Source organism: Molossus molossus, unplaced genomic scaffold, assembly GCF_014108415.1.
Source record: "Molossus molossus isolate mMolMol1 unplaced genomic scaffold, mMolMol1.p scaffold_m16_p_19, whole genome shotgun sequence".
Classification (NCBI taxonomy): Eukaryota; Metazoa; Chordata; class Mammalia; order Chiroptera; family Molossidae; genus Molossus; species Molossus molossus.
Genome location: NW_023425354.1, coordinates 1,779,409 through 1,805,713, shown reverse-complemented (window position 1 = coordinate 1,805,713; position 26,305 = coordinate 1,779,409). Strand labels below are relative to the sequence as shown.

The 26,305-nt window shown below is 56.9% G+C and overlaps 1 protein-coding gene across 5 annotated transcripts in view; it reads left to right on the top strand.

Annotated features, from left to right (window-relative positions):
• RNF213 (ring finger protein 213) overlaps positions 1 to 26,305 on the top strand; it is a 99,698-nt gene that overhangs the window by 58,743 nt on the left and 14,650 nt on the right. For 3 of the 5 annotated variants that reach the window (XM_036267868.1, XM_036267867.1, XM_036267869.1), the window contains 23 exons: positions 1,135 to 4,737; positions 6,200 to 6,336; positions 7,226 to 7,321; positions 8,397 to 8,515; positions 9,230 to 9,349; positions 9,841 to 9,917; positions 10,241 to 10,388; positions 10,553 to 10,691; positions 12,052 to 12,243; positions 12,720 to 12,865; positions 14,403 to 14,557; positions 15,882 to 16,088; positions 16,340 to 16,518; positions 17,150 to 17,270; positions 18,868 to 18,968; positions 19,056 to 19,238; positions 20,113 to 20,282; positions 20,375 to 20,474; positions 21,973 to 22,084; positions 23,820 to 24,027; positions 24,247 to 24,437; positions 25,136 to 25,258; positions 26,113 to 26,223. In XM_036267868.1, the coding sequence (XP_036123761.1) occupies positions 1,135 to 4,737; positions 6,200 to 6,336; positions 7,226 to 7,321; positions 8,397 to 8,515; positions 9,230 to 9,349; positions 9,841 to 9,917; positions 10,241 to 10,388; positions 10,553 to 10,691; positions 12,052 to 12,243; positions 12,720 to 12,865; positions 14,403 to 14,557; positions 15,882 to 16,088; positions 16,340 to 16,518; positions 17,150 to 17,270; positions 18,868 to 18,968; positions 19,056 to 19,238; positions 20,113 to 20,282; positions 20,375 to 20,474; positions 21,973 to 22,084; positions 23,820 to 24,027; positions 24,247 to 24,437; positions 25,136 to 25,258; positions 26,113 to 26,223 (6,738 nt within the window). Of the gene's footprint in view, positions 1 to 1,134; positions 4,738 to 6,199; positions 6,337 to 7,225; positions 7,322 to 8,396; positions 8,516 to 9,229; positions 9,350 to 9,840; positions 9,918 to 10,240; positions 10,389 to 10,552; positions 10,692 to 12,051; positions 12,244 to 12,719; positions 12,866 to 14,402; positions 14,558 to 15,881; positions 16,089 to 16,339; positions 16,519 to 17,149; positions 17,271 to 18,867; positions 18,969 to 19,055; positions 19,239 to 20,112; positions 20,283 to 20,374; positions 20,475 to 21,972; positions 22,085 to 23,742; positions 24,028 to 24,246; positions 24,438 to 25,135; positions 25,259 to 26,112; positions 26,224 to 26,305 lie in introns of those variants that run through there. The other 2 variants (XM_036267870.1, XM_036267871.1) reach the window with 2 other exon arrangements.

The window sequence follows — 26,305 nt, the reverse complement described above, 5'->3', positions numbered from 1 at the left end:
TCGGCCCGCAGTCCAGAGAGACCCGGGTTTGATTCCCACTAAGGGCACGTACCTCGGTTGCAGTTTATCCCCAACCCTGGTTGGGGTCGTGTGGGTGGCAGCCAGTCGATGTGTCCCTTTCACGTCGATATTTTTCTCTCTATTCTTCCCTCTCTCCCTCTCGCTCTATCTGAAGATAAATGTAAAAATGTCCTCGGATGAGGATAAAAAAATAATAATAATAATAATAATTAGCATCATCTTAAATTTGCTTTGTTTTGCTGTGGATGCTGTGTGTCTGGGTTAAGTAGCAGCTGTACCTCTGAGCGAGGTAAGTTCGTCTTGCTGGGACCCAGTCAGAACAGAAAAGAGATTTTTATCCCATAAGGTTTTATCACATAAGGTGATGTTTTAAAATATGTTTTGATTGTTTTTTTTAGAGAGAGAGGAAGGGGGAGAGAGAGAAACATTGATCGGTTGCATCCGATACGCATCCCAGTGGGGGATCAATTCTACCACCCGAGTACATGTCCTGACCAGGAATTGAACCCGCCTTTCTGTGTCGGGGATGATGCTCCAACCACCTGAGCCAAGCTAAGCAAGGCCATCACATAAATTTCTTTCTTTTTTTTTTTTATTAATCTTCAAGAATATTTTTTTCATTGATTTTTAGATAGAGTGGGAAGGAAGGAGAGAGAAACATCCAGGTGAGAGAGACACATTGATTGGTTATTTCCCACACAACCAGGACAGGGGCCTGGGATCAAACCTGCAACCCAGGTACATGCCCTTGACTGGGAACTGAACCCTTGACCCTTTGGTCTTCGGGCCGACACTCTGACTGCTGAGCCAAACCGGCCAGGGCCATCACATACATTTCTTAACAAAAGGAATTTTATGCACCTGCGCACACACGCGTGCGCGCTCACACAGACACACGCATGATGGAGAGATTTCGCTCCTCAAGCTCAGGCAGCATGGACTTCCTGGCGGGACGCAGCTCCCACGGTGACCGAGTGCAGACATCGGTCACCTATGCCGAGAAGTGTCCACAGAAATCGCTTTCTGAAAAGCGGTTTTTCACGGAGGTCTGTCTGATGGAGGCCAGGTGGAGGGTTCCGTCTTAACCGTTTTATCCATCTCTCTCCTTTCCAGAGGACCCGTGCCCCCCAGTTCAGTTTTCTTGACATCTTCCCCAAAGTCACCTGCCGGCCTCCCAAGGAAGTGATCAGCATGGAGCTCGACCCTCGGCGGAACCCCAGAGAGCCGGGGATGGATCCGACTGAGTTCCGCAGCGAGAATTTCCAGCGACCGTTCCAATATTTGAAACGGTTCCATCAGAAACAAAACCTAGACACGTTTCAGTACGAAGAGGGCCGGGTGGAAGGGACCCCCGTGGAGTGCCTGCAGCACCTCCTCATCTACTGTGGGGTGATGGACCCGTCCTGGTCGGAACTCTGGAACTTCGCCCGGTTCCTGAACTGCCAGCTCAGGGACTGCGAGGCCTCCCTCTTCTGCAACCCGGCGGTCGTCGGGGACACGCTGGTGGGCTTCAAGAACTTTGTGGTGACCTTCATGATTTTCATGGCAAGAGATTTCGCCACACCGACACTCCACATGTCCGACCAGAGCCCAGGGAAGCACGTGGTCAGGATGGACGGGGTCAGGGAAGAAGACATAGCCCCTTTCTCTCTGCGAAAGCGGTGGGAATCGGAGCCCCACCCGTACGTGTTCTTCAACCATGACCGCACGACCATGACGTTCATAGGGTTCCACTTGCAGCCCAACAAGAATGGCACCGTCGACGCCATCCATCACGGGACCAGGAAGGTGATCAAGGAGAACGTCATGACGGTGGAGCTGTACCAGGGGCTGCTGCTGCAGAGGGTGCCCTTCAACATCGACTTTGATCAGCTGCCCAGGGATGAGAAACTGGAGCGACTCTGCCTGGCACTCGGGATCCAGTGGCCCATGGACCCTGACGACACGTACGAGCTCACAACAGACAACATGCTGAAGCTCCTTGCCATCGAGATGCGCTTCCGCTGTGAGATCCCCGTCATCGTCATGGGGGAGACCGGCTGTGGGAAAACCAGGCTCATCAAGTTCCTCAGCGACCTGCGGCGCGGGGGTGTCGACGCCGAAACCATGAAGTTGGTCAAGGTCCACGGGGGAACGAGTGCAGCCATGATCTACAGCCAAGTCAAGAAGGCGGAAAGACTTGCCCTCATCAATAAGAGCAGACATCAGCTGGACACCGTCTTGTTCTTCGATGAGGCCAACACCACGGAAGCTGTCAGCTGCATCAAAGAGGTCCTGTGTGACCGCACGGTGGACGGCCTGCCGCTGGCGGAGAACTCCGGCTTGCACATCATCGCGGCCTGCAACCCGTACCGGAAGCACTCCCAGGAGATGATCTCCCGCCTGGAGGCGGCCGGCTTGGGCTACCGGGTGAGCGCCGAGGAGACCAAGGACCGGCTGGGCGCCATCCCCCTGAGGCAGCTGGTGTACCGCGTCCACGCTCTGCCGCCAAGCCTGGTTCCTCTGGTGTGGGACTTCGGGCAGCTGAATGACATCACGGAGAAGATTTACATCCAGCAGATCGTCCAGAGGCTGGTGGACGCCACGGCGATAGGCCCAGCCGAGACGCGTGTGATCACCGACGTGCTCTCTGCCTCCCAGTGTTTCATGAGGAGCAGGGACAACGAGTGCAGCTTCGTCAGCCTGCGGGACGTGGAGCGTTGCGTGAAAGTCTTCGGGTGGTTTTACGACCACAGCCAGATGCTCCTGTCCAAGCTGGAGGCCTTTGCCTGCGCGTCCGACGCCATCCCGGAGGACTTCGACAGAGACCCCGTGCTCTGGTCGCTGGTGCTGGCCGTCGGGGTGTGCTACCACGCCTCGCTGGAGAAGCAGGAGCTGTACCGCGAGGCCATCTGCAAGTTTTTTCCGCGGCCGTACGACGACGGCAGGGCGTTGCTGGACGAGATAACGCGCACGCAGGACCTGTTCCTGGACGGTGTGTCTCTGAGGAAAACCATCGCCAAGAACCTGGCTTTGAAGGAGAACGTCTTCATGATGGTGATCTGCATCGAGCTGAAGATCCCGCTCTTCCTGGTGGGAAAGCCCGGCAGCTCCAAATCTCTCGCCAAGACCATCGTGGCGGACGCCATGCAGGGCCAGGCCGCCCACTCGGACCTGTTCCGGAGACTGAAGCAGGTCTACCTGGTGTCCTTCCAGTGCAGCCCGCACTCCACCCCCCAGGGCATCATCGGCACCTTCAAGCACTGCGCCCGCTTACAGCAGGACAAGGACCTGCAGCAGCACGTCTCCGTGGTGGTGCTGGACGAGGTCGGGCTGGCCGAAGACTCGCCCAAAATGCCCCTCAAGACTCTGCACCCGCTGCTGGAAGACGGGTGCATCGAAGACGACCCTGCCCCCCACAAAAAGGTTGGCTTCATCGGCATTTCCAACTGGGCTCTGGACCCCGCCAAGATGAACCGGGGCATTTTTGTGTCCCGTGGCAGCCCCAATAAGAAGGAGCTCATACAGAGCGCCAGGGGCATCTGCTCTTCAGAGCCCCTCGTCCAAGAGCGGATCCAAGGCTACTTCGCACCCTTTGCCAAAGCCTACGAAACGGTGTGCAGCCAGCAAGACAAGGAGTTCTTCGGTCTCCGCGACTACTACAGCCTCATCAAGATGGTCTTCGCCACCGCGAAGGCCTCGAACAGGAGCCTGTCCCCGCACGACATTGCGCAGGCCGTCCTTCGCAACTTCAGCGGCAACGACGAGATCCGAGCTCTGGACATCTTCGCGGCCAGCTTGCCCGAGGCGAAGCTCTCGGAGGAGGTGAGCACCATGCAGCTGATCAGGCAGAACGTGCACGGCGACCTCCCGAGTGCGCCAGGCCAAGAGCCGGGGGACTCCGAGTCCCGCTACCTGCTGGTGCTGACCAGGAACTACGTGGCGCTGCAGATCCTGCAGCGGACCCTCTTCGGCGAGGACCAACAGCCGGAGATCATTTTTGGCTCCAGTTTCCCCAGGGACCAGGAGTACACCCAGGTCTGCAGAAACATCAACCGCGTGAAAATCTGCATGGAGACCGGCAAGACGGTGGTGCTGCTGAATCTGCAGAGCCTCTACGAGAGCCTCTACGACGCCCTCAACCAGTACTACGTCTACCTCGGGGGTCAGAAGTACGTGGACCTCGGTCTGGGGACCCACCGGGTCAAGTGTCGGGTTCACCCACAGTTCCGCTTGATAGTCATCGAAGAGAAAGACGTGGTCTGCAAACACTTCCCCATCCCCCTCATCAACCGACTAGAGAAGCACTATTTGGACATCAACACCGTTCTGGAGAAATGGCAGAAGGACATTGTGAAGGAGCTCAAGGCCTGGGTGGACAAGTTCATCGATATCAAAGCACCGCAGAGCATAGCCAGGTACAGCCCTCCTGACGTCTTCATCGGCTACCACTCGGACACTTGCGCCTCTGTGGTGCTCCAGGTCATAGAGAGGCTCGGTCCCAGGGCCTTCACCCACGAGTGTTACCAGCAGGCGTTGGAAGATGCCAAGCTGGTGCTGCTGGACTGCGCCACACCGGACGCCGTGGTCCGGCTCAGTGCTTCCGCCCTGGACACGTTTGCTGCCCGGTCCCTGTCAAACGTGTACTATTACACGCAGCAACACAACTCCTTTGCAGACTTCCTCCAGGCTCACCTGCGTGCGCTGGATCCGGGGCGCCATGCCGTCTTCACGGAGGTAATTGTCTCCCAGGGTATTGACTCTCACCCTCTTCCTCCTCAGAGACCTTGATCCCTGGTGTCAGAAATCCAAGGATCTTCTCTAGTCAGTGTCCAGCAATCATTAAGGGAGACGTTGAGATGTTTGCTTCCTGTTCACCTAAAGTGTGAAGGCACCTAAATGTTCGTAGAAGTTCGGGTTGACCGAAGTCCGGGTGCTTGTGCCTGTGCAGAGCTCTCGGTGGGACCACAGCCCCAGCACAGGAAGGCCCGTGTCCGGGAACTGTGCGCGGGCCCCTGGGCACGTGAACGCCTGTCACAGTTCTAGCCCTTGCTTTCATAGTGTCCAGGCAAAGGGGGGTAATGCAGGTCAGGCTGGGAGGTTGGACGGGGTCTTCGTTAAGAGCTGGCCCCCAAACAGATTGCGAAGTGTGGTTGGGAAGCTACTGTAGGTGAAGGTATTAGCATGTGAAACAACAGAGTCTGTGCAGGAGACCAGGAGTTGGTCACGGATGGAGCTTACCGTTCACGCTGTGAGTGCCGAGAGGTGGGGACAAGTGACCGCTGGAGGGACGGCAACGAGGGCCTTGTCAGCAGCACTGGGGAGCTTGATCCATCCTATAAGCAGGGGAGTGATGGAGAAATGTGTGTGGAGATGCAGGTGGGGGGCAATCTGATAAGAGACTATCATCGAAAATGTATACCCACAGGACAGCTGCCATAGCGTTCAGAGTGGATGACGGTGGGTGGACATGAGAAGTAGTTAGGAATAAATGGACAGAGGGAACCACTGACCCCGTGTAAGAGCAGCGGGAGATGGAGGAGTCTGGGGATGACTCCCTGGGTTTTTCCTTGGATGGCCAGAGGTTTGGTTAATCACAATAGAGAATCCTGAGACGAGCAGTGAGTTTGGGGGAGCAGTAGCAAGTTCCCTTTGGTATCCCACTAACACCAAGGTGGACATGACTATGGTGCAGTTGGATATCGGGTCGGAAGCTCAGCGGTGAGGCCAGCCTAACAACGGATCCAGCCGCTGCCGCAAGATCCACATTCCCATAAGGAGTGTTTTGGTTGCACTGAGTGTCGTGGCCCAGTGGTAGAGAGTTGCCGTAGGAAGGAAGGGCCATCGTTGGCCAACTTCATCTGAAAGTGTGAAGCAAGATGCCAGGGGAGAGGTGGCATTTGTGTTGAGCCCTAAGGGATTGTCAGAATTTGGGGTTGGGACCAAAGCAGGAGAAGATGCCAGAGTCTGAGCAAGAGACTCCACCCTAGGGACAGGGTGTCTTCTCCTCGTGCCTTCTGATCATGGAGTGTTCCCCTCAGCACTGCCTCGTTTTTAGAACTCTGGGTTTGGATTCTTTTCTGTCTGTGTGCCAGCAGCACCTTGCCACGCCCACAGAAGGTATCTGCTAAACAGCCTCATGTTTCTGGGATCTAAACCTAGGAGACATGCCAGTAGTTTACATTCCCTGACTTTTCAGATCACCACTTTCTCCAGACTGCTCACCAGTCATGACTGTGAGATTCTAGAAGCGGAAGTAACCGGCAGGGCCCTGAAACCCATGATCCTGTCGCTACAGCAGTTTGACACCGAGTACTCATTCCTCAGAGAAGTTCGGTGAGGTCCCCTGTCCCCTCCCTCTGCGTTGTGTCCTCGGCCCTGGCTGCGCTGTCTGTCCCCCATGTGGCTGGAGTGACCCCTGGTGATGTCACCAGCACTGGTTAATGAACATGAGGTCCCATCACTATGAAAAGGACAGTTGTTAAATTCTTTAATATATATATATATATATTTTTTTTTTTCTTTATTGATTTTAGAGAGGGAGGAAGGGAGAGGGAGAGAGAGATAGAAACATCGATGAGAGAGAACATCGACTGGCCGCCTCTTTCATGCCCCTCACTGGGGTTCAGGCCCACAACCTGGGCATGTGTCCTGACTGGGAATTGAACCGGCGACCTCTTGGTGCAGGGTCGATGTTCAACCACTGAGCCACACCGGCTGGAAGACAGTTGTTAAACTCTCAGTGTCCTTGTCATCACTGTTTTCTTCTGTATGAACATCCTTCTATGAAACCTGTTCCTCACCCGGCCAGTGCAGCTCAGTGGTTGAGCATCGACCCTGCACCAAGAGGTCGTTAGTTCGATTCCCAGTCAGGGCACATGCCCAGGTTGTGGCCCGATCCCCAGTGGGGAGTGTGCAGGAGGCAGCCAATCGATGTTCACTCTCATCAAGGTTTCTATCTCTCTCCCTCTTCCTTCCTTTTTCTAAAATCAATAAAGAAAAAAAAAAGAAGGAAGAAACCTGGTCCTCAGATTTCATTGGGACATGCTTATTGGGGTTCATTCTTTCTCGGCTGGGTTGTCTGTTCACTTTATAGAGGAGAACCCCTCTTGGGCGGTTTTTTTCCCTATGCAGTCCTTATAGTTCCCATCCTTCAGGGGTGTAGGGGCTTTACCACCCATTCTTTAGGATGGAGAACTCACTTGCCTAATTTCCCCTTTTTTAGAAACTGCTTGACAGGCTCAGCCACGGGCAAGATCCTCATCATCCAGACAGATTTCGAAGATGGTGTTCACAGTGCCCAGCTCATCGCTTCGGCCAAGTACGCTTTTGTTCTTTTTCTCCGACATCGCATAGGAAATGCGAAATTTATTTGTGAGCTCCTCAAGAGTCTCTTCCCTGAAACAGCGCAGTGTCACCATACACGCGGAAATGACGATGAGAACGACCCTCCCTTTCCGTCTTCCCTTTTGTGGAAACTGAAACAGGAGGGGTGGTGATGGGAGGGGCTGGTGACCGTGCAAATGTGGCGAAAGGCGTGAAGTATGGATCACAGGGCGTCCGTGGGACGTGAGACTATCCGTGGAGCGTGGGTTTGCAGGCGTCTTTTGGTAGTTATTCGTTTATTTTTTTAATCCTTACCCGAGGACATTTTTGCATGTATCTTCAGATAGAGGGGGAGGGAGAGAAGGAGAGAGAGAGAGAAACATCGACGTGAAAGGGACACATCAAGTGGCTGCCACCCGCACGACCTCACCCAGGGCCAGGGACAAACTGCAACCGAAGTACGTGCCCTTAGCGGGAACCGAATCCGGGTCTCTCTGGTCTGCGGGCCGATGCTCTAACCGCTGAGCCAAACCGGCCAGGGAGGTAGTTATTCCTTGTAAAGGACACAGTTTGGATGTATTGCAAGGTCAAGGGTAGGAACAGGACGTAAGTGGTGTCCTGTGTGTTACTGGAGGTGTGAGTGTCCGTAGATGAAATGGGTGCTTTCCAAAGTGCCTTCCCCATGATGCTGGACCGTCCAAAGCACCGGAAGCCACGGGCCATGTCAGGGCTCTTGGGCCGCCGGTGGTCTGCTCCCAGACCCTGCTCCCGGAAATGCGAGGTCCCGCTAGACTTGCCCTGAGGAGGGTCAGGGAAGCCCGTCGAGGGCCGCAGGTCAGGGTTTCTGACCGGTAAGAAATGCCTCTTCAAAGCCGAGGGACCCAGGTATGGGGGGAGAAACACGCCCGGTTAGAGAGCATGTGCCCTCATTGTCTGGCAATCACAGAGGTCACCACAGGGTGAGAAGTGAATTTAACACGGAAGAAGTGAGACCGAACACGCCAGCTCCGGCCGCGTCCGTGCTGTTCATCGGCCTTGCCTGGTTTTGCTTTTCCGTGTTTTTGAAACAGGTATTCCGCTCTCAACGAGATCAACAAGATCCAGGGAGACCAGGGCTGTATCTTCATCTATTTCATCACCAAACTGTCCCGGATGGAAAGCGGAACCTCTTACGTGGGCTTCCACGGAGGTAGGACACTCACCTTGGGGGAAATGGTGACATAGTGTCATCTGACGTATTTCTGCCTCGGCCTGGGGTGCACGAGTCCGAAACGAGGACATCCACGTTCACCTCAACAGTGTCCCTTTCAGAGGCCCTTGGATGGGTCCCCACTTTGGGACCAAAGGCTGTGGCAGTGGGTGCCTTTGGCATGTGTCCCCTTTGGACTCGCTGCCTCCACGCAGCGTCTCCCCTGTTCCGTTGGATGAGCACCCCACTGGTCCCTGGGTCCTCACCGGGCACCGTGCGGGTGATGCCGGCATTCCCGGCTAACCTGTCATGGACACACTGACACTGGGTGCCTGTGTTGGGGTGGGGGGGATGCCATCTCAGATCAAGCTTCCCCCCGCGTCTCCCCCGCCCCCTCTCCTGCAAAACGACTCACCAAAAATGTGTTATGTCAAAAAGCTGGTGTTCTAGAACCAGGCCAAGAACGGTGTACTCCAGTAGTGTCGTGGGTAACGGGAGGCCACCGTGCCCCACGGCCCTGTACTGGGGGTAACCAGCCGGCGTGATTTCTGTTCAAGGTGCAGAATGCAGCGTGGGGCGGGGCTTCTGCGTGTGCTCGAGGGTTTAGATTCAGGACACGAGTTCCCTCGGCAGCGGCGTGGGAGCCGCGGGGACCTGGGGTCTCCCTGCTCCTCACGGGCGGGCGCGCAGACTCCGGGGGCGTTGCCTTCGCAGGGCTGTGGCAGTCTGTGCACATTGACGACCTCCGGCAGTCCACAGTCATGGTTTCGGATGTGACCAAGCTGCAGGGCATGACCATCAGCCAGCTGTTCGATCCCCACGGCGGACCCGAGGGTACGTCTCCGGGAAAGCCTGTGGGGATGGGGGGTGGCAGGCTTGGCGACCAGGCCGTGGGGAGTGCTGTGGCGTGCCGTGAGAACCGGGCCACGCCCTTTGTCCCCCGAGTCCTGCCCCCGCCCTGCAGCAGCAGCTTGGGACGACTCCCAGGGCACCCCGACTGCTTTCCAAGGCAAAGCAGGAGGCAGTGTCTCCAGCGGGGAAAGTAGGTCTGGGTGCAGGAGGCTCTGGGGGTGAGTACCTGTCGCATACGTCAGTCCCTTCCTGCATCAGCCCTCAGAGTGAGGCCAAAGTGAGGGGTTCCGGCTGCAGGAGCCCCGAGGGGCGGTCCAGAGGCGGATCGCCGTGCCCTGGCCTCTCCTTGGGTCCCCGCTGCAGCTGGAACCCCGGGATCTGCCGCTAGCCAGTGCCCTGCACACAGCCCGACAGCACGGGACCGGCACTCAGGCCGCGCCTGGCAGTAGCTTGACGTGTTGCTTCTGTTGCAGCCAAGGTGGGACACGGGGCCAGCAAGGGCCATGAGGAGCCGATGGAAGTCGACCCACCTGCGCCCCCGAGAAGCCACGTGAGTTCAGCTCTCTCACTCCGTGGGTCTCCCAGGAGCTGCTGGGTGCCCCCTGGGAGTTGAGGGCCAGACACAGGGTACAGGGTAGCCCATCCCCTCTTTCCTCCGTGCTGCGTAAGCACACAGATCTCCAGGACAGGGTCTGACGTGGGCTCTTCCTGCCGTCACCTGGCTGACTCCCGTGCTCACACGACCGCCCCGCCGGGGTTCTGAGGGGAGCTGGGCAGGGGGACAGCAGGGGACCTTTGTCCAGGGCACGCCCCGCAGGTGCCACGGGACTGTCCGCAGCCAGGCTAACGGGAGCTTGGTTGTGCCCGTGACAGGCGCAGGCCCTGGACAGTGGCAGCCTGCTGCGCAGCTGCATACAGAGCGCGGTGGGCCTGCTGCAGGACCCAAGCCCGCACCACCAGCGTAACGTGAGGCGGGTGGAGATCCTGCTCGACCACCTCAATGAGGACGATGAGCGCAAAGGTGTGTCCCAGGGCCCAGCTGGCCCTCCAGGGCAGGGCCTGCCCGCTGCGCCCTCTGGAGCGGTCCCAGGCCTGGCTCTAACCGGGGGAGACCGGGCCCCCGCAGGTGGCCCAGTGCAGGGTCCCGGCACGCGGCCAACGCCCCTCCCCTCTCCCGTGTTCCAGCCGCGTTCTTGCGGGCAGCCAAGATGCGCCTCCAGGACCTGCTTACGAAGCAGGAGGAGACCCACACGCTGGACAGGAAGGACTGGGTGGTGCGGGAAGCCTCCAACCCCGACGCCCTGCAGGAGGCAGGCACCTTCAGGTACCTGGTCAGAGCCCCCGTGGGGCCGTGACACCGTGGGGGTCGGGCAGCCACGCTCACGACCTCTCCCCGCCGAGGTCAGGGCGCCCAGACCTTCCTTCTCTGAGCGATTCAAAGTGGTCTTCCCACCCCCCGCAAAAAACACACACACGATGGTCGGGGTCGTGGTTACGTGGGGGTTTGCCAAGTCTTCTCTCTACGTTTGTGTCTACGTCTGCGCTCGCGTCACACCGTGCAAACGGACGCTGTGTCAGGTTGTGGCGATGTGTGCAGGGCGGGAGGAGGATTCCTCTCCCAGACCCCATGCTGGAGGTGGACAAGGACCAGAGCCTGGAGAATTCAGTAGTGCCCATGGTCCTTGGGCAATAAAACCCCTTTCTCCAGTTGTCTTGGACTGCCCTCCTGTGTCCTCTCAGGAGTCGAGTGCAGATCCTGCCGTCTTTATACTCGGGTTTTTCCAACACCCAGAGCTACGTGTCTGCACGCCTGTCTGGTGCAGCCCTCCCTGTCCGGGTGCGCCTTCCCCACCTGGCCCTCCCGCTTCTACCCTTCACCGTCGTGGCTTCCACACTCTGCCTGTTCGGCGTTTTCCCCCTTCAATCGACTGAGCTCTGTGATCAGGGTCACACTTTGCTTCCTTTGCAGAAGGCTTTGAATTCTCTCCAGGTTCCTATGTGCTCTGTTTTTAAAAAATAAAGTGTGTATCTTCTTTTTTTGAAAATAGCGTCTGAGCCCTGGCCAGTTTGGCTCAACAGAAAGAGCGTCGGCCTGTGGACCAATGAGTCGTGGGTTCGATTCTGGTCAAGGGCACGAACCTCGGTTGCAATTTGTCCCCAGCCTTGGTTGGGGTCGTGTGGGAGGCAGCCACTCAATGTGTCCCTTTCATGTCAATGTTTCTCTCTTTCTCTCCCTCCCTTCCACTCTATCTGAACAAAAATAGAAAAATGTCCTCAGGTGAGGATAAAAAAAAGAAAAAGAAAAAAAATAGCTCCTGCATTTTCCTCCCCAATGTTAACTACCTAACAGTAGACATCTTATGTTTTACCACAAGAATTTTTTTTTTTTTTTGGTATGTGCCCCTTGCGGGAACCGAACCCAGGACTCTCTGGTCCGCAGGCCGACACTCCAACCACTGAGCCAAACCGGCCAGGGCACCACAAGAATTTTTCAATGCTTTGTAGTCTGTTGTATGTAAACGTAACTGTAGCAGCAGGGTGGCAGGGTTCATGCAAACAACACGTCTGCGTATCACATCCAGGCCCCGTGCACACGCTCCAGCGACCCCCAGTGAGCCGCAGGGCAGCCTTGTGCCTTCCTGCCTCGGTCACCCTCCGAGCCGGGCCCTGTCTCCCCGCTGCAGGCACACCCTCTGGAAGCGAGTCCAGGGCGCCGTGACCCCTCTGCTGGCGAGCATGGTGTCGGTCATCGACAGAGACAGCAACCTGGAGCTTCTGGCCAGGCCCGATTCTCCGTCTTGGGCGAGAGATCTTTGGATGTTTATTTTCAGTGACATTAAGCTGCTGAACATTCCTCTTGTGACGGCTAGTCCAAGGTGAACATGGGCTTTGTTCTTGTGGTCACAGGGCAGCCTGCTGCAGCAGCGGTGTGAGCAGGCGGTGTGAGTGAGTGGTGTGAGAGAGCGCCCCAGGAGTGGTGTGAGCACCCCACGAACACTGTGAGTGAGCAGTGTGAGCACCCACAAGCGGTGTGAGAGAGCGCCCCAGGAGTGGTGTGAGCACCCCACGAACACTGTGAGCGGTGTGAGCACCCACGAGCCGTGTGAGAGATGTGAGTGAGCAGTGTGAGCACCCACGAGCGGTGTGAGTTGCCCCAGCCGTGGTCTGTGCCTGTCTGTCTGCCGGGCCGGGCTGTCCTTGGCTCGCGAGCAGACGGTGAGCTGTGCGGCCCATCTTCGTAGCCTCAGGCACGAGCGGTCTTGAGGACCGAGAAGCTCGGCTTCGGGTGGCTTCTGTCTCGTGTCTCAAGTGGCAGCTCACGGGCCGTACTGTCCTCCCTCGCCGAGTGCAGGTCACAGAGCGAGATGTCCCACATCCTGGTGCCGAGCCACATGACGCTCTCAGAACAGGACCACAGCACCATCCCGTTCAGCTGGAGGATCAGGGACTACATAGAGGAACTGTGGGTCCAGGCGCAGTACATCTCCAAGGCCGAAGGTGTGACCAGGGGCGTGGTGGGCGTGGTCCGCAGGGAGAGGCCCATTTCGAGGCTCTTGGACGGCCAGGGCCCAGGAGTGTCCCCACCTGGGCCGTTCTCAACAACGGCCAGTGACGACTGTCTACGTCCCTCCTGAGCCCCCGACGCCTTGCTATCACACACCAGGGGTCTGGCCATCGGTGTTCCAGGAAAACCAATATATTTTTTTTCTAATTGTCTTCAGATAGAGTGGGAGGGAGGGAGGAAGAGAGAGAGAGAGAGAGAGAGACATCGATGTGAGAGAGACACATCGACTGGTTCCCTCCTGCACGACCCTGACCAGGGCCAGGGACAAACCACAACCGAGGTACGTGCCTTTGACTGGAATCGAACCTGCAACTCCTTGGTCCGAGGGCCGATGCTCTAACTACTGAGCCAAACCAGCCAGGGCTGGAACACCATTAGTCACACAGCGCTTTGGGAAAAGTCGCTGGTCATAATGAAATAATCTTTTCAAAATTGATTGACACGGACTGCCTTTAAAACACACGGGTCGGGCCCTGGCTGGTTTGGTTCAGCAGTTAGAGCGTCGGCCTACAGTCCTGAGAGACCCGGGTTCGGTTCCTGCTAGGGGCGCGTACCTCGGTTGCAGTTTGTCCCCGGCTCTGGTCGGTTGTGTGGGTGGCAGCCACTCGATGTGTCCCTTTCAAATCGATGTTTCTCTCTCTCTCTCTGTTCCTCTCTCTTCCTCCCACTCTACCTGAACAAAAAATGGAAAAATGTCCTCAGGTGAGGATAAAAAAAAAAAAAAAATGCCCTGGCCGGTTTGACTCAGCGGTTAGAGCGTCGGCCTGCGGTCTGGAGAGACCCGGGTTCGGTTCCTGCTAAGGGCACGTACCTTGGTTGCAGTTTGTCCCCGGCCCTGGTTGGGTCGTGTGGGTGGCAACCACTCGATGTGTCACTTTCACGTCGATGTTTTTCTCTCTCTCTCTCTCTCCCTCCCACTCTATCTGAACAAAATATCGAAAAATGTCCTCGGGTGAGGATAAAAAAAAAAACACACACGGGTCGGGATGCTTGAAGATGAGCTGCTTCTTCTGAGTAAGCCTCCCGCCCCTTTTTCTGGGGAAACGAAGCAGCTTGTCCCCAGCAGAGTGTTTGTTTCGAGGCCACGCCCCGCGGCGATGCCCCGTGGGGGAGCACCCTGTGCCGAGAAGGCAGACCTCTGGTCTGAGCAGCATGTGAGCCCCTGGAGGCCACCTGCTCCCGGATCCTGGGGTTCCGGGACGTGTCACAGCCTGCTAGGCAGGCACTTGGTCCAGCTCAGGTCGTCATACCCTTCCGGGCTTGTGAGGCTGTCCGCGACCGAAATTTAACTTCGATTCTACCTCTGCGTCTGTGGTTCCCTTGGGAAAGTATCTAACGCTCTTAGAAGCCTGCCGCACACTGTCCTTGGCTGCTGTCGCGGAGACCCTTCCCCACAGAGGCCGCGTGCCCGGAGCGAGGGGACAGCGTGGGTTGCGTCCTCACCCCGGCCACTCGTGGTCTCCCCCGCAGAACTGCCCAGGAAGCTGGTGGAGATCTTCCAGCGGACCCCGCTGGGCAGCTTCATCGCGCGGCGGCGGGCGGACGAGCGGCAGGAGCTGCTGCAGGGCTACCTCCGGGACTTTCTGCTCCTGACCATGAGGGTGTCCGCGGGGCGTGAACTGGAGGTGAGAGCCGGGGCGGGCAGGATGGACGGGCTGCAGGCGCGGGGTGTGGGCGGCCGTGCGCCGAGGACCCGCCCGCAGCCCGCCCCAGGGCCCCGCCGCGCGGAGGGTTTCAGGAACACGGCCAAGTCCGCCGGTTTCCCTGGAGCGGCCTCTTCCCAAATGCTTGGTTTCTCTCGAGGAAAATGAGTGTTTAACTGACGTCACAGGGTAGCAACAGGAAGGGAAGCGTCTATGGAAAGAGTCACGTCTTTAAGCGTCAGTATGCGCAGGGAAAGGGGCGTATCTGAGAAGCACATGTAACCAATAAGATTAATCAATAAAGCGTTCTCGGACTCAGTAAGAAAATCCCCCAACTTTAAAAAACGGGTGAAAGTTATAACAGCATTGTACAGACTGCCAGAAAACACTTGTAAAATTGCCCAGACTCACTATTAAATCAAAAGAACCTGAGCAAATTTAGATACTATCTCACCTGTCCCGCGGTCGCCACTGCGCTGAGCCGCGCGGGCCTCCGAGCGCCCCCGGCGGGCCAGCCGGGCCTGACGGGTCCGAGCCGGCGTCTCTGTCCTGGGAGCGTGGCTACAGACCAGGTGCGTTCTTTGCAGCTTTGTCCCTAAACACGGAAGAGTAGAAACAGGTAAGTGTCCCAAACTAAGGGCTGGACGAACTGAAGTACGGCCACCGGATGGGTGACTGTGCAGCCACCGGAAAGGACACGCCTCACGGCGAAGTGGGCGATGCCAGGTGGGGACGGTCAGGAACACGCTCTGGCCCTGACTTAGGGCCACAGGGAGGACAGGTCTGCATATAACAGGGCTAAAGGGACCACCAGGAATTAGACCCGGGACGGTCCTCGTGCGTGTGAGTTTTAATTTTCTTTTCTGTTGATTTTGAATAGTCCTGATTTTCCCCTGGGAGAAGCATGTATATATATATATATGTGTGTGTGTGTGTGTGTGTGTGTGTGTGTGCGCGCACGCGTGTGTATCTGTGTGATTGTATCTGTGTGTGTATGTCTGTGTCTGTGTGTGTATCTGCGTGTGTTCTGTATGTGTCTATCTGTGCGTGTGTATCTGTGTGTATGTTTATATGTGTGTTTATCTCTGTGTGTGTATTTATCTCTGCGTGTGTATGTGCGTGTGTTCTGTATGTGTCTATCTGTGCGTGTGTATCTGTGTGTATGTTTATGTGTGTGTATTTATCTGTGCGTGTGTATCTGTGTGTGTGAGTTTCTCTGTGTGTTTATCTCTGTCTATGTGTGTGTATCTGTGTCTGCGAGTGTGATATTCACGAACACCCACTGGAAGGCTGCTTTCCCCTCCAGTTCCTACAGATGGCCCTGTGGTCCTGCATCCGCCAGCTGGGGGCAGAAAGCCCCATGGAGGAGCTGTCCCTCCCGTGGGTGCACCTGGCCTATCAGAGTTTCAGGATCCGACTCCAGAACTTCTCCAGAATCTTGACTCTCCACCCCCCGGTCCTGGACAGCCTCACCGAAGCCTCACAACACCACGACTGCACTGGCCCCGAGATGGTATGACCTCCTGGGGCCCTGGGTGCTCCCCGCCAGGGGTGGCCTTCCGTGAGTGGGTGGGAGGGGCCCTGCGGGCCACCCGGGGGGACGCTGGCGGGGCCGCTGCGAGGGGAGACGCCCGCACATGTGCAGACACACGTCGAGTGTCGGCCGTGCTGAGGCCGTGAGGACGGGCTGCGGGCCTTGATGTGGAGCGCGGCTGCTGACGGCCGGGGCCCCGCGGCGTCACGGGCCTGTTCCCGGTCTCCCAGACTCTAGACGCGTTTGCAGCAGTGGCCTGCGCCGAGCTGCTGACCAGGGACCTCCTGAAGCCCAGTCCCCAGGCGTGGCTGCAGATGGTGAAGAACCTGTCCATGCCGCTGGACCTGCTCTGCTCCGACGGGTATGCGCCAGACCAGAGCAAGGCCGGGGACCTCATCCGGGAAGTCAGGTGAGCTTCTGCGGCCGGCGTCAGGTCCCTTCATAGTAGCCCAGCGAACCCCGGGCTTGTCACAGAAAAAGAGGACACAGGTCCCTGCATGGAAGGAGCCCTTTTCCCCTCCATTCCCTTCCATCATGCCCCCCACCCCACACTAGGCTTCACATTGATGCTAGAGACCCAGAGAAGAAGAAACCGCATTCAGGGAGCACAGGAATGATGGGGTGACAGAAAGGTGGGTGGCTGCTGTGCTCCCAATGGGGGCACTGTGACTGGGGAGCAGCTGGAAAGGACCCTAAGCAGGACGGCGAGGGACTCACAGGGCGGTCGTCCCCGGGGGATAAGTCCTGTGCTGGCCTTACGGGAGTGGCGGGACTCACCAGGCACAGGCTGAGACAAGAGTGTGACCCCGAGTTACAGCCGCGCAGAGTTGAGAAGGAGACGGTGTGCTGGGGGCCAGGAGACGGCCTGGTGGGAGATGGCGTGGTGGGGGCCGGGAGTTGGCCTGGTGGGAGACGGCGTGGTGGGGGCCGGGAGACAGCGCGGGGCTCACACCGCTGCCCCTCCGCCTGCACCCTCTGCCCCTCCGTGTGACGCCTCGTGCCCTTCCGTCAGAGCTGAGCAGGGGCACCTCTCTCCACAGGGGCCAGTGGACTCGCGTCTTCTCCGTCGCGCTCTTCGTGGAGCACGTGCGCCTGGGGATCGAGAGCCGCGTGCCTGAGCTGCGCGGTCTGGTGACCGACTTCGTCTTCCTACTGAACAAGGTGCGCGCTCGCGCCCGGGCTCAGCAGGCAGGGTCTGCCCACGAAGGCTAACGCACCCGGGCACAGCCTGACCCGCAGGGTCCGGGCTCCTTTCGGCTCCGACAGCTTTATCTAAAGTGCGAAGGGCCCTGCCTGAGTGGCTCAGTGGACTGAGCGTCGTCCCGGGGATTGAGAGGTCCCGGCTCGATTCCCGGTCATGCCCGAGTTGTGGGCTCGATCCCCAGTGCAGGAGGTAGCCGGCCGATGTTCCTCTCTCTCCCTTCCTCTCTAGAAAATCAATGAAAACATATTTTAAAAAATAAAATAAAGTGCAAAGGAAAGTGATTTCATCTCATAGGCCACGGGGTTCTCCGTGCTATCTGCCCAGTGGTGCGCCCTGTCCTGAGTGCTAGGTCAGGGCAGAAACAATTCGTACAGAGAAAGTGAGGGCGGAGGAAGGGCTCCGCCCAGGCCTCCAGGGGCCCCAACCCAGCCCAGCCACCACCTGTGAAAAATTGGGAACATTCTAAAAGCCCAACAACAGGAAAAGATCACTGGTATACCCATCATACGGTACCATGCGGCAGTTACCATGAATGGTCCGGACCCTCACTTAGCAACGGAGAAAGTGTGTTGCAGAAGCTTGGATACAGTGTGATGCAAAGTTCCAAACTACTCAAATGATAACAGTATCTTCACCCACACCTGCAAGTGTCCCTTCTCTCTGGGGAGGGGAAGGATACACTTGCATTGCAACGGTGTTGTTAACATTTTGTTTCTCTACAAAGGGATCTAGCTCTGCCGGTGTGGCTCAGTTGGCTGAGCATTGTCTTGTGCAATAAAAAGTCGCCGGTGTGATGCCCGGTCAGGGCACATGCCACGCTCGGGTTTAGGGGTTTGGTATGGGAGGCAACCGATTGATGTGTCTCTCTTACATTGATGCCCCCCCCTTCCTTTCTCTCTAAAAAAGAAAAGAAAAAGTGACCTGAAGCAAATGTTCCCAAACTGATAAGATTTCTTAAAATGAGCCCTGGACAGTTTTACTCAGTGGTTAGAGCGTCGACCCGCAGACCAAAGAGTCGCAGGTTCGATTCCAGTCAAGGGCACGTACCTCCGTTGTGGTTCGGTCCCAGGCCCTGGCTGGGGTCGTGCAGGAGGCAGCCAGTCAATGTGTCCCTCTCACATCCATGTTTCTCTTTCTCTCCCTCCCTCCCACCCTGTCTGAAGATAAATAGAAATATATCCTTGGGTCAGGCTTTAAAAAAAAAAAAAAAGATTTCTTAAAGCTTGGTGGTCAATACACAGGTGGATGTTATATTATAGTTTAAAGTTTGAAATCTGTCATAGTGGGAGGAGGGGCTAAGACCTTAGAAACAGGAAGAGGGAAGATCGGAGTGGGGAATGTCGTCTCTCTCCCGAAGGCAGTACCGTTGCCGGGAGCATTCAGAGTTAGAGAAAGCTCCGCAGACACGGGGCCCGCCTGTAGACGGACAGGACAGTCCTGAGCGCCAGCAGGGCGGGGCGCCTCTGCTGCGGGGCGGGGCTGACTCGCCTGGCCTGGCCGAGCCCACCCTCTCCGCTGCTAATTCTCTTCCCGGTCTCTGCCTTTCTCCTCCAGTGTCTGCAAGAGAACTCGGACATCAAGACCATCCGGCCTTTCCGGGCAGTGATGGCCACTCTCTGTGAGTGTAAGGATAAGGCCAGCAGGACCTTCACCCGGTGAGACCTCCGGTGTGGGGCCCTCAAGGGACAGCACCTCCCAGCCCGCTGCTCGGCCTGCGCGCTGACGCTGCCCTTGCGCCCCAGGTTCGGCATCCGGCCGTGCTCCGTCTGCCTGGAGGACACGAAGGAGCCCATCTGCCTGCCCTGTGATCACGCCTTCTGCCTGGCCTGCATCCGGCAGTGGCTCACCAGCGGCCAGATGGCCTGTCCCTTCTGTTTAACCGAACTGCCAGACCCGTTCCCCCTCAAGGTTTCCCAGGAGCTGAAGTAAGACACCCTTTCCTCTCTTTGTCTCCCTTTTTCGCGAACACTATTCAGAGCTAGACCTCTTCGCCTGAGACACCCTGACTCGGGACAGTCGTGAGAGAGAGGATGTGCCTCGGGGTCACTGTGTCCCCGAGACACGCACGTGTGCAGCCGGGGACACGGCACAGTTGGAGGAGGTAAACCAGGGGTCGTCAGTGGTGAAGCCAGCACAAGCAGCTCTCGGGGTTTAGGCGTTTACCCTCTTACTGTGTCGCCGCTGTTTATTCCTGTGACTGAGGCCCCGCTCCGGGCCGGTCGTTCACGTCAGCAGGAGCCCCGTGGCAGCTGGGTTCCCTCCCCTTTCCCCCCTCCTGAGCCCCCTAAGAAGGCGCACAAGGCACACCCCTCGGTGGGGCCTGTGTCTCACTCCTAGGATGTTAAGAGTGTGGCCGGCTGGTCCAAGCGCTCAGTGACCGCTGCCTGGTGCCATTCTCCAGACCAGCTCTAACCAGCGTAAGGAGATACTTGCATCTGTTTTTGTTTCTTTGTTGATCCTCCCCCGAGGATACACTTTCCAGTGATTTTCAGAGAGAGAGGAAGAGAGGGAGGGAACACTGATGTGAGAAGACACATCGAGTGGTTGCTTCCAGCCCATGCCCTGACCAGGGCCAGGGATCAAACCCGCAGCCCAGGTGCAGGCCCTTGACCAGAATCGGACCCGAGCCCCTTCCGTCCTCAGGCTGACGCTCTGACCACGGAGCCAAACCGGCCCGGGCAGATACTTGTATCTTTTTATTTATAAAAAATCCAAGTGCCCCAGGCATCCTAAGCACTGTGTGGAGGGACCTCAGAGCCCATCCTACAAGCGTCTGACTGCTGTCCACCCGTCCCCAAGGCACGCCACTGAGAAGCACGCCTACTTCCGACACCTGTGCACCAGCTTCTTCGTGGACCTGGTGTCCACCATGTGCTTCAAAGACAACTGTCCCCCGCACAAGGATGTGGTCGAGGCTCTGCTGTCCTTACTCTTCGTGCAGAAGACGCTCTTACGAGACGCGCCCCAGCGTAAGTGACTTTCTTCCCACAGACCTGACAGCTCCGTCCCTCTCGTGTGTGTCTGATGTTAACGGCGCCCGTGCCTGTCTCTCTGGTTTAAGGACACTGTGAACTCACCAAGTCTCTGTCTCCGTTCGACGACGTCGTCGATAAGACGCCCGTCATCCGCTCCGTGGTCCTGAAGCTGCTCCTGAAGTACAGGTGAGGGAGCCGCCTCCCGGGGCCCAGACTGTGCTCTGTCCTCGCGGCCTGGTCTTTGCTGCCCAGCGCGCCTTGCAGGACAGTGGCTAGTCCACGGTCGGGGCGGCCCTCCGGGGACAGCCCGCCTGCCTCGCTTCTGCGTGGGGGTGAGCCGGCCGGTCCGCACGGGACAGTGCCTTGGGCACGGCCACCGCTTCCCTTAGGGAGAAGCGAGCAGACGGCGGGGAGGGGGCCGGGGCCGGGAGCCCCTGAGGCAGGGGTCCTGGGTGAAGAGCTCTGGATACAGTGTTCGCGAGAGAGGAAGACCAAGCTTTCTTCGGAGAAAAGGGTTTCGCCTCAGCTCTTGGGAAACCGCGAGAGGGAACTGGTTCTCAAAGTGTGGGTGTCTGGACGCTTGTGGGGTCCGTGAGGCCACGGCTATTTATTTTTTTTAAGGTTTTTTTTTTTTAATCTTTATTGTTGAATGTATTACAGATGTTCCTCATTTTTCCCCCATTGACCCCTCCTCCCCACTCCCATCCCCTCCCACCTTTCCCCACACTGTTGTCTGTGTCCATTGGTTATGCATATAAGTTCTTTGGTTTATTTCTCCCCCCCCCAACCCCCTTCCCTTTGAGGTTTGTCAGTCTAGCAACCAATTTGTTCTTCTTAGTCCCTTCACCTTTTTCACCCATTCCCCCAACCCCCTCCCATCTGGCAACCAACAAAATGTTCTCTGTATCTATGAGAATGTTTCTGTTCTGCCTGTTCATTTTGTTTGTAGATTCCATTGTTGATACATATGTATTCATTGCCATTTTGTTTGTTTATATATTTTATCTTTTTCTTCAAAAAGACCCTTCATCATTTCATATAATAATGGTTTGGTGGTGACGAACTCCTTTAACTTTTTCTTGTCTGGGAAACTCTTTCTATGGCCATCGATTCTCAATGACAGCTTTGCAGGATAGAGTCATCTTGGTTGTAGGTTCTTGCTTTTCATCACTCTGAATATTTCTTGCCACTTCCTTCTGAGGCCACAACTATTTAAAAAAATGTTTTTTAATATTTTTTTTTTATTGATTTTGTTTAGAGAGAGAGAAACATTGATGTGAGAGAGACACAGCGACCGATTGCCTCCCACACGACCCCATCCAGGGCCGGGGACCGAACCACAACTGAGGTACGTGCCCTTGATCGGTATCGAACCCAAGACTCTTTGGTCCAGGGGCTGATGATCTAACTGCTGAGCCACACTGGCCAGGGCTTGCAGTAATGCTTAGGACTGCCAAGGGGTCCTGAAACCAAGGTGTCTGAGAACAGCTGGTGTGAAATAAGGCATTTTCTATCCCTCCAGTGTTGTGCTACAGTGTTGCCAATAAAATCACGTTCCATACTGTGTGGGTGTGTGCACCTGTGTGTACACAGGGAGATCGAGAGAGGAGCAGGTAGCTACTTTGTTTCGGCAAAATGAATTCTCAGACCTTTGATCGTCAGCTCTCCTACTCTCTTCCCGAAGCTTCCACCAAGTCAAGGATTACATTCAGCAGTACTTGACCCAGCTGGAAAGGAAATCGTTCCTGCCGGAGGATAAGACGGAGCTGTACGTGCTGTTCAGCAGTTGTCTGGAGGTGAGCCCGCTGCCCCTTCCCTGGGAAGCCTGTGGTTCGTGCCACAGCGAAGTGCTGCCAAACATCCACAGAGCAGCACTGTAGTTGTTACGGGGAACCATCGCGGTGGTCCCCGCAGAAAAAATGATCTCAGAAACCAAAGGTCCGAGCTGGCGAGAGATCACATCCACAAGAGCAAACGGGCTTTATTGCACGCGCCTGGGTGCGGGCGGGCTGATCCGAGAAGGTATCCGCTCCAGCCTTCTTTGTTCTCAGGCTTGCATAGGCACAAAACTACAGAATCTGCCAAAAACTGCATTCTCTTGGCGCCGCCCTGTGGTCCCAGGGCTGATGTGAACCGCTACCGAGGTGAGGGAGGAGTCTGCTGCAGGGTAGAGATGAGCTTGTTACAGAGGTCGGGGCAGTCATCAGTCTCTTTGTTATGGTCCCTCCAAGTTTTCCAAGGCCCCCATTAACCCCTTATCTTCATGGTTCCTCTGGATTTCAGTCCTGGGGATTTTTACAAGACTGCTCAGGTGTTTACGTGCAGGAATGACTGGTCAGGATGGAGTTTTAATTTTGTTAAAACGTTACTCACCCTTTCAGGAAACAGGGCTTCTGCCCTCGGTAATGGTCCACATTGGCATTTATGTGGGTGAGGAAAAAATAAAAAGCAAGCTAGAAAAACACACCACTGAAGTTGCAATGCCCAGCTCCAGGTGGAGGGCGATGGCTACCTTCCATTTTCGTTTTCTTTGTGTTTTTGTCACTTCCAAACATCGTACAATGCGAATGAAAAAATTTACATGATACACAATTTTTTTCCTCATCAGTCTTCTTTGTCCCCTCTTTCTTGCCCCTCAAGTAAAAAGGGATAATACTTTTCCATGATGCAAAAAATGCGTACTGAAACCCACAACATTCTACATCCTTCCTTTATTCTCCACGGTCACACGAGACATTTTGGAGGGTTGAGGCTCGCATGTTAAAAAAACAAACAGTATTCGGCCCTGGCCTGTTTGGCTCAGCGGTTAGAGTGTTGGCCTGCGGTCCAGAGGGACCCGGGTTTGGTTCCCGCTAAGGGCATGTGCCTCGGTTGCAGTTTGTCCCCAGTCCTGGTTGGGTCGTGCGGTTGGCAGCCACTCGATGTGTCCCTTTCACATTGATGTTTCTCTCTCTCTCTCTCCCTCTCTCTCCCTCCCACTCTATCTGAACAAAAAAATGGAAAAATGTCCTCGGGTGAGGATAAAATAAAAAAGAAGAGTATTTGCCCTGGCCACTTTTGCTCAGTGGTTAGAGCATCGGCCCACGGACCAGAGTCCCAGTTGTGGTCGTGTGGGTGACAGATACTCAGTGTGTCTCTGTCACATTGATGGTTCTCTCTCTCTCCCCCTCCCGCTGTGTCTGAGTATAAATGCAAAAATGTCCTCGGGTGAGGATAAAACAAAGCAAAAAAATTAATAAAGAAAGAAATAAGAAGAACAGTATTCGCCCTGGCTGGATGGCTCAGTTGGTTGGAGCTTTGTCCCATACACCAAAATGTTGTGGGTTTGATTCCCAGACAGGGCCCCTACCTAGGTTGCGGGTTCGATCCCACAGTCAGGGGGCGCGAGAGAGGCTACCAGTCGATGTTTCTCTCTCACATTGATGTTTCTCTCTCTCTCCCTTCCTCTTTTTAGGATCAATTAAAGAGCCTCTCGTGAGGCTTTTAAAGAAATGTCAAAGAATATACCCTCTCTTTCTGCCTGGCCCCTAGGACTCCATCCATGAGAAGAACAGCGCGCTCTGGGCCAGCGAGCCCGCCAGGGCCCTGAAGGAGGACGGCCGCTTCCTGCAGGCGTGTCTGCCCGGGGGGCGCGGCCGGCAGCCCGCCCCGGAGGCCTCTGTGGAGCACCTGCAGGAGGTGGCCAGGACCCGCCTCTGCCTGGACAGGGCTGCTGACCTCCTCTCTGAGCCTTGGGAAGGTTGGGACAAGTCTTCATCTGCCCCTTTCCTTGCCTCAGCTCAGAGACCCCATTATTTTGAGATTCGGGGAGCAGGGCAAACTGGCCCTCAGGATCCTCCCGGCCCCTTTCTTCCCAGTCAGTGTCTCACTCTGAGGTCGTTTCACTAGCTCTGTGCCTGGGACGGGGAGGACAGGGCCCTTAGCCCCGCCGCTGACCGCTTTGTCCCGGGCTCCGCAGAGATGGCGGAGGACAGGCGGCAGTACCTGGGGCAGGTGCAGCGCCTCTGCACGCAGGCCAGGAACGACTGGTACCGGGTGTACCTGGTGCGGAAGCTCGCGAGCCAGCAGGGAATGGAGTTCGTGCACGGTTTCTCCCGGCCCGGCCACCCGGCCCAGTGGGTGTTCCCCAAGGAAGTCATTGTCCTGCAGGTGAGGAGCCTGCCCTGCAGCCTGGGCACTGTGCCACCTGTCCCTCCTTCCCTGACCGCCCCCCCCCCCAGGGGAAGGCCTGCACCTGCTCTGGGCTGCCTCTGTCCCCAGGCACCCTGCTGCCGCGGCCTTTAGCAGCCTGCGAGGGGAAGAGCGGTGTGTGGGCCCTGCCCTGCCACCTGCTTCCCGGCGTCCCTCCCGACGAGTCGGGCCCGGCCGAGGCTTCTGTGGCTTTGCTTTCGGCCCAGGGGCAGTGCCACGGCTTGTGGGACGAGGCCTTTCTGTCTCGGCAGTCACAGACCAGGAGGACCAGGGTCACTTTGGCTTTGGGGCCGCGCGGGGGTCCTTCCGTCATGCTCAGGAGTGAACACGTTGTTACTGTCCTGGGCTGTAACACAGCACTAAAACCCCGGCTGTTTTACTGCCAGCTGGAGCTTAGAGCGACAGTGTGACGTCACCTGGCCCCTGGAGACAGGCGGCCACTGTGGGGTTAGCCCCCCGCCCCGCCCCCCAGTTCCCCAGCCCTGCACCGTGCTGCCTGGGGCCGGCACACAACCTATTTCCACGCCTTTGCACCTGTAGGGGTGACTGCGTCCTCACCCGTGCGGACGGCTCTTTGCTAATCAGGCTCTGAGGTCCTGTGTCACTAGCTCCCCACCATCCCCACCGTGGTGAACCCTGTGTTCCTGGGCTTGCAGGAGGCGCACCCGAGCCAGATGGACCGCTACCTGGTGCACGGATTGGAGTACAAGGCTGTTCGTGACGCGGTGGGCAAAGCTGTCCTGGGGAGCAGTCCCCTGGCCGTTCCGACTGCTCTGGAGGTAGGATGGGTCAAGGCTCCTCGGCGCAGTGGCACCCCTCCGAACGTGCTCTCCCCTTGGTGCCACGGAAGGCGTCCCGCAGGGTGGCAGCCGCGCTGGTGGTCACAGGCCGACTGCGCTACATCTGCATTGGTCACTTCCTCCCCAACCCTGCTCTGTCGCGTCCTCCAAGGTCGCTCTGATCGGACACGGTGTGGGCAGGACCAGCAGCACTCAGCCACGTACCACCGTCCTGCGTGGGCTGGTTCTGTGTGCATGTGACCCTGTGTGCACTTATTTTTCCTAATATGTTTTTATTGAATTTCTTCGGGAGAGAGACATGGAAACATCAATCTGAGAGAGAAACATTGATCAGCTGCCTCCTGCATGGCCCCCTACTGGGGATTGAACCCGAAACCCGGGCCTGTGCCCGGACTGGGGATCGAACCCGGGCCTGTGACGACGCCCAGTCCACCGAGCCACACCGGCCGGGATTGTGTGTGCTTGTTTTAAGAAAGATGCTGGCTTTTCTAATCATCGTTGGAGGGTTCTGGCCGACGTTCTTTTTCGAGCCCCGTTTACCCTGGCGTCGTGCCAGCAAAGGGGGACATCTTTCCCATGCTCGGGAAGAGTTCCCGGACCAGTGACGGCGTCCGCAAGGGGGTGGATGGTGAAGAGCGGCTGCCACGAGGCGCCCGGTACACACGCACTGAGCTTGGTAGACTGGTTGATGGGCCTCGCCATCTCAGCTGAGGCCCAAAGGTGGTCCTTCAGGTGCAGGCTGTGGGGTCTTGGGAAAGCCCCCGCCCAGCTTGGGGCGTTGGGTAGAGCTGGACCTCGCTGCCCAGCCTCCCGCGCTGTCCCCGCTGTCCCAGGCCTGCAGGAACTCCCGGACGCGGCAGGCTGTGTGCTTACTGCTGGCGCTTTTCAGAGAGGTCACCGCGCTGTACCGGTCCCGCAACGCCAGCCTGCGCCCCACGCCGGAGGTGAGTGTCCACCCGGGGCTCGGGGGCACTTTCTGAATAGAAGTAAATGTCACAAACACAAATTGTGCGCCTAGTTTTTTCT